The 10733-nt window shown below is 48.6% G+C and overlaps 1 protein-coding gene and 1 long non-coding RNA gene across 7 annotated transcripts; both read right to left on the reverse strand.

The window, feature by feature from the left end:
• Positions 1-211: 211 nt before the first annotated feature.
• On the reverse strand, positions 212-1992 carry LOC147982103 (uncharacterized). The gene is made up of 2 exons (XM_087516198.1): positions 892-1992; positions 212-700 (listed from the first exon to the last, which is right to left on the reverse strand). The coding sequence occupies exons 1-2, from the start codon at positions 1990-1992 to the stop codon at positions 212-214; spliced, it is 1590 nt and encodes a 529-aa protein (XP_087372324.1).
• A 3113-nt stretch (positions 1993-5105) lies between these two features.
• LOC125546192 (uncharacterized) lies at positions 5106-10189 on the reverse strand. 6 transcript variants are annotated; one of them, XR_015599111.1, is made up of 8 exons: positions 9503-10189; positions 8758-8827; positions 7908-8667; positions 7454-7490; positions 7039-7347; positions 6648-6723; positions 6401-6502; positions 5106-5556 (listed from the first exon to the last, which is right to left on the reverse strand). It is a non-coding gene; the product is annotated as an uncharacterized LOC125546192 (long non-coding RNA). The 6 variants fall into 6 exon arrangements; XR_015599109.1 differs by lacking the exons at positions 7039-7347; positions 7454-7490 and having other exon boundaries at positions 7908-8125; positions 8242-8667; XR_015599108.1 differs by lacking the exons at positions 7039-7347; positions 7454-7490 and having other exon boundaries at positions 7908-8125; positions 8213-8667.
• Positions 10190-10733: the final 544 nt, after the last annotated feature.

Here is a 10733-nt window from a genome sequence, read left to right on the forward strand (position 1 = left end):
GCATCTCCAGCCGTTCGGCCCCCCGGGGCGTTAAAAAAGGGCGGTCTGAGGGTGAATCGGCACTAGTTCGGCCTTTGGGGGCGACCTAGCTCCCAGTCACGCCCCCAGGACACGAAAAACTCGAATTTGGTCGTTCCCACTCACAAAAGATGCCACAAGTCGGGCGATCGCAAGCTACAGTTTGGCGTATAAAAAATAGAGCGGCAGAAGTTCACGTGCACATCACTCGGCGGGCTCTGCCCCAGGCGTCGGCGGAGTTGGCGTGCGCGGGCTTAGCGGTGACGGAGCAGCCTCTGCGCTGGGCGGCGTCGGCGCGGCTTTGGTGCTGCTGGGCGTCGTCACACGGGCTTTGTGGCGGCGTCGGCGTGCGCGTCGGCGTCGGCGGCCTTGTCGAGGGAAGCTGGTTCAGGATGAGACCGCGCTCCGCCAAGTACAACGCCTTGACCGCCTCGTCGGTGCTCTGGAGCATGTCCGCCCCGCCCAGCAGGAAAGCTAGGTCGGTGTTTCTCTTCTTCGCGGTGACGTTCGTCCGGAGCAGGTCGAGCTTGATGTCGCTGCTCGACATCAACGCCGACCACCGCGCCTCCACTCGAGCGGTGGTCGTGTCGGCGTATTTTCCCTTCTTGGCAACTTTGTTGCCGTCCGGCCGCCCTTTCGATGCGCCAGGAGTCGGCGCGTCCGCCTTGTAGGTCTCCTTGGCCTTGTCGAGGGTGCGCCGGACTTCCGCCCACTTCTCGCACTTGTCAATGCGCTTGTAGACATGGAGGTACTTGAATTCGGCGTCGCTGTTGCTCTGCCGGTACAGGGTGAACATGCGCAGCAACTGCACGGAGGGACAAACAGTTGGCGCGCGCACACGGCGAAGAGAGGCGGGAGGCCGGCGTGGCATACCTGATCCTCGACGCTGGCGCCGCTCTCCGGGCGAGTCGCGACCTCCTCGACGACCCCATGCCATTTGTTGCATGCCCCCTGGATACGCCCCCAATGGTTCGCCATCGCCTTGGAGCCGCGCTGCACGTAGACGCCTTTGAAGTAGGGGTCGACGAGCTTGTGCTCGTTGAACTCGGCCTTGATGCGGTCCCAGTACGGGTCGACGCTCTGGTTCGTGCCGGTCGTCGGGTCGAGGCAGACGACTTTCCATGCTTCGGCGAGGCATTCCTCCTCCTTGGACGCCCACTTGATGCGTGGCTCGCATGTCCTGGCCGCCCGCTTCTTCTTGCGCCCCTTCACCATCGCAGGCGTCGGCTCCTCCTCCTCCTCCTCCTCGTCCTCCTCCCGCTCCTCCTGCTCATCCTCGCCGTAGACGTAGCAGAGCTCGCCGTCCATGCTGCCGCCGAGATCCACCGCCTCATCCTGGGTGACGAACCCGGGAGATGCAGCGGCCGCAGCCGAACCTGTCGCGATGATGTCGTCCATGTCGGCCTCGGTCTCGTCGGTGTCACCGAGGTGCGAGAAGGGCAGCGGGCCACGGCGTAGCGGCGGCGTCGGGGAGGAAGCGTAGGCGGGCGGCGAGTAGTTGTATGGAGGGTACTGCACGCCGGCGAAGGCGGGTGAGGGCGTGCGCTGGACCGGGTATCCATGGGGGAAGGTGACGTTTGGGTTGAACCCACCGTGCGCGTCACCATCGGCGTAGCCCGGCGAGGGCGATCCCCATGGTTGTGGAGAGCCGAGGCCTTGCTGACCCCAGGGCGCGTACTGGGCGTGGCTTCTGGGTGGATTCATCATCCCCGCGCGAGCCGCCTCGGCCTCGATTTGGTCCGCCGAGGCAGCCGCAGCCGCGCGCGCCGCGTTGTCGCGGGCCTTCTTGGCGATGGCCCTGTTCCGCCGGTCGGCAGTGACAGCCTCCCGCCGCTGAACTTCGGCCCTCCACTCGGCGTTTGACATGCCCGGTGGCTTGATCGGCGGCGCCCTCGGCTTCCTCTGCTTCGGCTGGGCGACGGAGGCGGTCGCGGTTGCCGCCGCGCAGGGGGCGACGTACTTCTTCGGTAGCATGGCGGCCAGCTGGGAGGGAGGCGAGCGGGAGGGAGATTGGTGGGAGGAAGGAAGAGTACGGGAGGGAAGTAGGGAAAACGCGGGAAGAAACGGCGGGAAGAGGCGCTCGCCTCGCCGACAGGGCGGACCCACGCGCCATTTTCGCTTGTGCCGGCGCCCCAGGCGCCCCCCGAAGAAGCTGGGTTCGGCCTGGGTCTGACGGCACCAGTTTCGCCCCGAGCCGGCGAAAAACAGGCTTCTGGGGGTGTGACCGGGCCGTTTTTTGGACGCCGGCGCGGCAAAATCGTCTGAGGAGATCCTGTTGGGGGCACGGCTAGAGATGTTCTTATTCACTCTCGTTGTGGTTGATACAACATGCATGCTGCTCTTTGTTTATTGGCAGTACATGCACGACAAACATGCACCCGTGGTATCTTCAATACACATGCAAGTGCATACTACATAGTTTAATATGCTATTAGAATAGTGTAGATGAGAAATGAGACCACGGTCTTGTGAATCGCATCACACGCCAATGATTCTCCATAAACATGCATGGTGCAATCAAAATTGTTAAAAGCAACTCCAACTCGCCGACTCATTTCATCTGTGTGTGTCTGTTTGAATCGTTGCGGATAAAAAAATTGGCACAGCGCCGACCCAAACTGATGCACGTCCGCTTTTCGTCCACTTGCCGACCCATTCCTGTCCCAAATTTGAGTCTCATTTGCGTCGGCGCGGACAGTAAACAGATTCTCCCCTTGGCCCACCAGTCGGTAGCACAGCGACCACCATTTCCCTCCACTTTCGCAAAACCCTCCCGCCCGCTCGTGCTCCTGGCCATGGATGACGATGCCCCAGCCCTCGATACCGCCGCCGGCCTCGCCTCCCTCGCCTCATTCGACCTCATCACCTCTGTCGCCTCTGCGAAAGGCAAGCCCCACGCGCCCCCGCAAGACCGCGGCCGCCCAAGAAGAAAAGGTTGACGCCCGAGGAGCGGGTCGTGCAGTCGGCGAAGAGGAAGGACCGGAGGCACGCGCAGGCGCAAGGGGCGAAGCGGCGGCCGTCTCCGCCCTCTTCGCAGCCGCATAGTAGGAGAAAACCAATGCCTGAGTCGTCGTGGCAACAAGGGAGGCCATGATCTACCTAGGGTTGAACCCTGGCCATCACGGGCTCGTCAGCGCCCCGTGGCTGCGGCCAGCGCGGGCTCATCAGTGTTTCCTCAGATGGTGCTGCCAGAGTTGCCATGTGCGTCTGCCACACAGCCGATTCCCGGCTTCAACGTTTATCCGCAAGTCTCCTGCTTATTTTCGTTCGACAATATATTTTTCACTAAGAAATAAATAATTAAACATAAATAAATATTTTTCACTTAGAAACAACTTTCTGGTGATCTCTATTATCAATAACTAGTAGAGTGCCCGTGCGCACGGGCCTTTTAATCTTTTATTCTGATTGCACATATATACGTGTATTATTCTGATTCCTTTTGAATGTCGACATCATACATCTTCATCTCTCTCATACTCTGCAAAAATAAGCATATATGAAAATACATCTTCTATATTGTCATGTGAAACAAATATATAAAGAAGAACCACTATTTATATATGTCTCTTCTAATTGTGGAGTTTTCAGTCCGCCAATCATAAAGCTTTGTCAATTGACATTTTCAAAGCATCATCCGAAGCCATAGTTCTTATCACTAATCAACAAAAGCGATATATAAACATATTAGAATAATAAAATAAGATAAGCCCATGTACAATATATGTAGTCCGAGTGAGTGGCATCTGCTTTTTAGTAGAGTAAGTCGCATCCGAATTTTAGTAAGGAACTCACTTGGTAATTATTCTCCAGAAATGACTAGCTAGGGTATGTGTTATTTTTCACTGTATAAAAAGGTATGTGATATTTTTCTCACAACAAACAGTCGCTTTTCCCACACAAAAAAAAGCAAACAGCAGCTCCTTTTCTTCTTACCTTACAATAAACAAAACAGTTCAATCTCTGACTCTCATTGCATGGCAGAACGTTCACACTCACATCTCATTCTCCCGGCCTGCTCTCCTTGTCATGGCTTCGTCGCCACAATCTCTCCTCGCCATGGCCTCTTGCTGCTGCCTCCCCTCAACGCCACGTCATTCAACCCGCACCTTCCTCTCACCGCCATCTCTCCTTCCCTCCACGGTGTCACCCGCCCCCTCCTCTCCCCTCCACGACATCCTAGGCCAATTCCCGGTGCTAAGGAATGCACATCGTCGTAGCTCAGCGCGACCACCACAATGTGTTTTTGCTGCTATGATATATGAAATGGTATATATCATGCGCTCCTTTTGCTTCTTTTTTTGAAATAGCTATTGTCGAGGTATGTCCCCGTGCGTTGCTACAAGGCCAAACATTATTGAGGGAATAAGAGGAGCATAAGGGGACAAACGTAAAGAAAATCAAATAACCGAAAGAAGATTATGTGGAAATAATCAGAGATAAAATATATTTTTCTTACTCGACAAAGGCGATGCATGTGGAGTGCACACAATCACCGAACAACCTTGGTCGAGCAACCTTAATGAAAAGTAAAAGCACCACAGTTCATTCATATGAAAACATGTTCAAAAGATAAAAGCATTTGAACACATCTGGCCATAAATTCCTTGGAAGAGTAAGTAAATATGATTGAAACATGAAGGTAGCATATGTGCATCGGTGATTAAATAATGAGGCATGCAATCAAGGGAAAATAATAAAATGTTGGGTTTTTGCTCGAAAATAACACCTTGATTAACACTTTCTTCCATCATCATCATGCTAAATTTTGCAGTTAATGGGGTATATCATAGATCAACATCATATCTGTTTTTACGTGTTTCAAGGTGGGGTTCCATTTCATGTTTCTTTGTGATTCTAGTGTAGAGGAGTTTATATTTCACATATATAAAAAAGTAATCTTTGTATTCCATAAAATAAGTTTCAAATAGATTTTAGTGTATTAGCAGTATTCTACAAAGAGTGCGTTAATAGTGCTAATTTTCCAATGTCAATTGATCAAGAAATGGAAGTTAAAAAATTAGTTTGTACTTGTAGTTGCATGCAACTGTGCGGACGGATAACCATTGGGAGATAAATATCAGGAATCATTAACCAAAACTGGTGATAGTTAATCCGTATGGTGTGAAATATCTTGACAAGATCATAAAACAACCAAATTGGACCGTTATCAGGTAGCCACGACCCACCCCTGAGAACAAACTCAGAAAAATATGTAAAAGATATAGCTAATATAGCGACCATATCCACGTCCATAATACAACCATAATGCATATCCACGTCCATGTCTTCCTGATATGCTTCTACGACACACTTCTCTAGGACTAGACTTAAGAGGGCTACTACACCAACAAACATAAGCATCCGATAATTGCCTATTCTTCTGATTTATTTGTAGGTTTTTATACTATACCAAGGTTGGGGGCTACGAAGAAGTGAATCTTGAGGAGGCGTCATCGATCTGTATTGAGGACTCTAGATCTCTGATCGATCATCTTAGTGCAAGGAGCCACACCATCTGTAAACCATTGTAGGATACTACAAAATGGATAAAATTTCATTCAACATAAGTGCATAACAATAGTAAGTCATTCAAGGGAAATCTTAACAAGTAAACAAATTAATGTTACCATTATTCAGAAAGGAAAGATGCCTACTCATTTTGAAGAGAGTATGCCTACCCATTTTTAAAAGAGCATGCCTACTCATTGTCGTAGCCTTGGTGTCATCAGAAAGAGCCTATCTATGTAATAAAATGCTCACTGGAAAACCTCAATTGCAAGAGCAATCAGGTAGCAAGGCTCAAACAAAAGATGTAAAGCAACAAGTGATATATCTGATTGTCTTCCTCTCCATGTTGTGTCTTCTCTTCTTCTCACTTCCCTCTAGGCAGCAACCATCGTGATACCTATTTGCAGTGGCGGAGTTACCTAAAAAATGTTGGCGGGCTGGATAGTGCAAATAGCACCACCAAACTAAAAATCAATGCAATATTGTGGGATAAACTTCATGTAAAACTCCTTTTCACTCTAGCCCAGGGCGGGCCATGGCCCTTTGAGCCTTGCCATAGCTCCACTGGTGCCTATTTGCTTGTCTTCCCTACCATTTTTTAGGAGTGTATGAAGGCTGGTGCAAATAATCCCAATTTACACAATGGGGAATGCTGGTAAAAGATAGAACGATTGGACTCACATAAGCTGGCACATAGTTTACCATGACTAATCACTCTGTTAACTGATGAGAGTGTAAACACATGCTGTTGGCTAGTAGCTAATACTGTAGAAATAGAAATATAATTTGGCATTGTAAAGGTGATCCCGCCACTACCTCATGTAGCAAATAAATCATAGGTATATAACGGATTGGAAAATAGAAATCTCACCGAGCAAGACCGGATATGTAGGACCCAGATCTGGTTTTGATGTCAATTATGTTGTGGCCGCTCCCAACCTTGAAGCAATGGTCTATCGTGGAATTCTTCCAGCTGCATATGAACTAAGATTTAGAAATTTGGCATGTAATTACTTCTGCAAGTTGTTGAACACTCAAATTTGATAACATAGTAATTCCGCCAAAACAGAATAACTAATGACAAATAGGCAAGAATCGACAACAGCCCCGCAACATACCTCGTCTTCTTTCATGTGACCCTAGTTGTTCTTTAATTAGTAGAAACACATAACGGCGGCTCAGATCATATTCCCTCTGTCCAAACATATGAACATAATTACAGGGTAAGAAAGACTTATACGATCATGGCATAATCCACCATTTTATATGGGGTGTGGTAGTTCAAACGGCATGCCCCGATAATTTTCAAGTGTCAGATTTTATTTAGGGCCTGAAACAACCAGTGTTACGGCTCTAGGGTGCACATGATACAAGCATTAAAAAACATGGCATTGCACCCTCTAGCATATAATGCAATCGACCTATCAAGCAAATATATCTGGCAAAGGTCAGTGTAATCCAAACCTAGCTTATGCAAACTGCAACCAAGATAAACCTTGATGAGCTTACCCAATGGTGGTCGATACATGACTGTAAAATCAAGAACCACTGAATCTGATTCAAACACAAAAGAACAAAGGAGAGCTTATGATATCTTGCTAGCCACTGCAGCACCACCCCTCCACTGCGACCTCCTCGTCGATTCTGCAGCCGGCAGCCATACTAATGTGAGGAGATGTGGGGGCGCGGGCCGGCGAACAGAGGATGGGAACCCATGCGGGGAGGCCGCAACGGCATCAGCAACACAAAAGCATTGTAGATGTATGCGGCTCGGTTTAGTCGCAGGGTCGTATGTGGAGGAACTAAGGATGTTGCAGCCTGACATACAATTAGTGAGGCAAATCATTTTAAATGAAACAAACTTAGGGAGGCTGTCATTCTAAAAGAATAGTACAATTAGTTAGTGCAGCTATGAGATTCTCACACTGGATCCACAATGTCCGTTCCATGCCAACAAGCATCTGCCAACGTTACATATAAGTTTCTCTTATTTATTTTGTGTGTGGAATTACTTGATAGTATAACTTTGCAGTCGGTATTTTCTATATAAAATATACTCTGGCATTTGAAAAGGTAGTCAAAATATTAAGATTGTGAAATGAGCCTTCCAAGGCTCAAAACGGAACTGGTAAAATCTGGCATAAGCTAGTGTTCAAATCACTGACTATTAGTGTGCACCGTTCATTGGTACCAGACACTCGGCGCTCCAGGCAGTAAAGAAACACCAAACTCATATTCTTCCTGTAAGAGAACTCACAGGGATATGTAAACAAGATGCAAACATAGCAAACATGTATGTCCAGATAATCAATTTCTGCAAATTAATCATTGGAAAACAACACTGGAGCAACACCATTCAAAGACAGTCAGACACCAACCTGCGAGTACGGATGTACTATGCTACCTCCAGATTGTTGGAAGGGATAGACTCCCAGGATCTGGAAAACCTTGCCGCTCCAACCAATCAAAGCATACAATGGTTAGCTTCAGAGCATAAATGATGTATGTAATAGTTGAGATATAGCAAAATAAAGAGAATCAAACTGGGAGGGCCCTAGGATGTTGTTCTGTAGGCAATAATGGATTCTTGAAATCTCTGGACAAGAAAAGAGATTCACCACGCGTGACTATCATGTTAACTGAAACTACACAGTAACTGTCAAGCTTTATAAAAGATGCAAACCTTAGTATTCGTTCAAGACTTGGCCTCACCTCCATTTAGATTCAAGCCTTAGAATTCAAGGCAAAGACGTCTCAGCAAGTTCACGACTTGGCCTCACCTCGATTTGTAATGGATTTCGTAAGCTCTGACAGTAAAAGACCAACAAATGCAAGAATTGGAACATGGAAGAAGCTTAAGTGGGCATGATGCCATCGGGTTGTATGCCAAGATCGTGGTTGTAGAGCTCCCTCTATCTCCCTTGCCAAGCTCTCCCTCCGACCAGCAATGGAACAACTGTTCCTGCTGCTTTTGAACACTCCTTCCATGCTGCCGCAGATCAGTTGGCGGCGTAGGCCAGCTTTCGCTTGTATCATCACGTTGAACACAATATGCGTATATGTTTACTTTCCTTGTATCATCACAACGGATGGTATACATCTGATTGTGTCCCTGACTCCTTGTCATAATTCTAAATCCTACACAATGTGAAAAAAGAAAAGACAGATTTGTTAAAACAACATTGGGCAGATTTGTTAATATAACATAGTGATATTACATGCACTGACAGGATCGGTACGTGGTATCTTGTTTGCTCTCGGAGAGTGTGATGCCCTTCCTCCTAATCTTATTTGAGCGCTATATCAAAAGAGGCATCAATATTATGATATGAACTATGATAGTCCGACGCAGCAGCTCTTCCAACACAAAGGATCCAGATCTATCAATACGTGACGCTTCTTCAATAATTTCTAGAAGACCCAAGGCAGCTCAGACTTGCTTCGCTCGTGCACAAGTAAACATCAAGTGTAAAATGTCCTCCAGACCCATATGAACATTACACAGAAGTAATTTTACAGTCCTAAGCATGGAATTTTTTTGTTGGAACCAAAAGAGGCGTGTTGATTCAGTTCACCAGCTTATGAGCAAGTATGAGATTATTGGTCAACTGCACTTGCAGCTCACAGAAATTAAAGGGGCTCCTAATTTGCATTACTAATGGTTAGTCAACTACAAAACCTGAGCGCATGTACCCCTGTCTTTCAGTTCAGATTATAGATTGCAAAATAAAATCAGACAAGAAAATTGAAGCTGCCCCAAATTTGCATTGCTGATTAAGGAAACAATATATCTGGACTGCAAATTGGATAGCTGGTCATAGTCTTAATGCTTTGAACTGAACAAATTTGACAGAGTACATGGGTGCAAAGTAATACATATGTTGTGATAGTCCTAAAATTATGACTTGGCAAAATGTCAAGTAAATTAAACTACAACAGAAATCTATGAACAAAAAACGGATTGGGCACCCACCTTCTGTTGGGCTGCTGCTGCTCCGCCGACATGGAGGCTCTGCGGCGAGTCCCCCGGCTGGATCTGGCCACATCGAACACCGGAGTGGCAAGGCCTGGCCCTCTCTTCGTCACATCGGGTAGGGGAGGGGAGCTCGTGGCCTTGGACGAAGGGAGGAGATCGGGAGGGGAGGGGAGTTCCTAGCCTTGGACGGAGGTAGGAGGGAGGCTGAGACCCACCTATGCCAGGCACGTGGGGGAGGGGGTGGGGGAGGAGGTGGTGGCGGCCGGCTGGGGAGGGAGGTCGTGGTGGCCAGCTCCTCTCGAACCTCGGCGGCGGCTGCTCCTCTCGGATCTTGGCTGCGGCGTAGGGCTCCTCGGCGGCGGCTGGTGAAAGGTGTAGCCGGATCCTGGACGTCCTGGACGTCTCCGGCGACGGGTCCTGACCAGGATCGGCGCCGGATCCTGGACCAGCGCCGGATCAGTGGAGGCCGGCGCTTGTGATGTGCGATTTACGCGCCGGATCAGTGCCAGGGCGACGGTGAATGGATGGAGCGGGGGCGGCGAAGGAACGAAGGGCGGCGGCGGTGAAGGGACGAAGGGAGGCGGCGGGCGAAGGAGGGAACAGAGTCGGGCGACTGTTTCTCGCTCGAGGGCACGAAACCTCGCTCGAGGGCGCAGAGTGGGGCGATTTTTTTTCGCTGGTTAATTTTCGCCGGCTTGCTTTAGCTGGTTTTTTTCGTTCGGGTTAGTTGGATGCGACGGAAGGTTGGGCGCGTGGGGGCGGCTGGGGTACTCGGCTGGACGGTTTTTTTTGATTCATTGCGGCTGAGCGGAAGGTGGGAGAAAGTACCAAAAAAGTACCAAAAAGACCGGGTGAGGTGGGACGAAAATAAAATCCGGAATGCGACCTACCAACTGAGATATTAGAAGTAGAGATACGTTATATTATAGGTTTTTCCAAACAAATATACGACACACTTGTTTATTTCCAGCAAAATTATCAAAGACCTGTATAAAGCACGTAGAAGTTGTTAAGAATGATTCATGTGTTTATGCCTTCAGTTCTCACACGTGCTACGCTAGAGAAGATATCATGCAATGTAAGCAGATGCATATGTGCTAATTAAAAAAAAAGTATGCCACGGTCCAGCGGGTGCTGCAAATCAGTAGAGTGCTTAAAGAGTGGCAGAGAAATTATGACCCAATCACCCAAATCGATGCAGCCACACTTGCATTCATGCCGGAATAGT

This window comes from Triticum urartu, chromosome 3A (genome assembly GCF_056163025.1).
Source record: "Triticum urartu cultivar PI428250 chromosome 3A, HENAU_Tu73, whole genome shotgun sequence".
Lineage (NCBI taxonomy): Eukaryota > Viridiplantae > Streptophyta > Magnoliopsida > Poales > Poaceae > Triticum > Triticum urartu.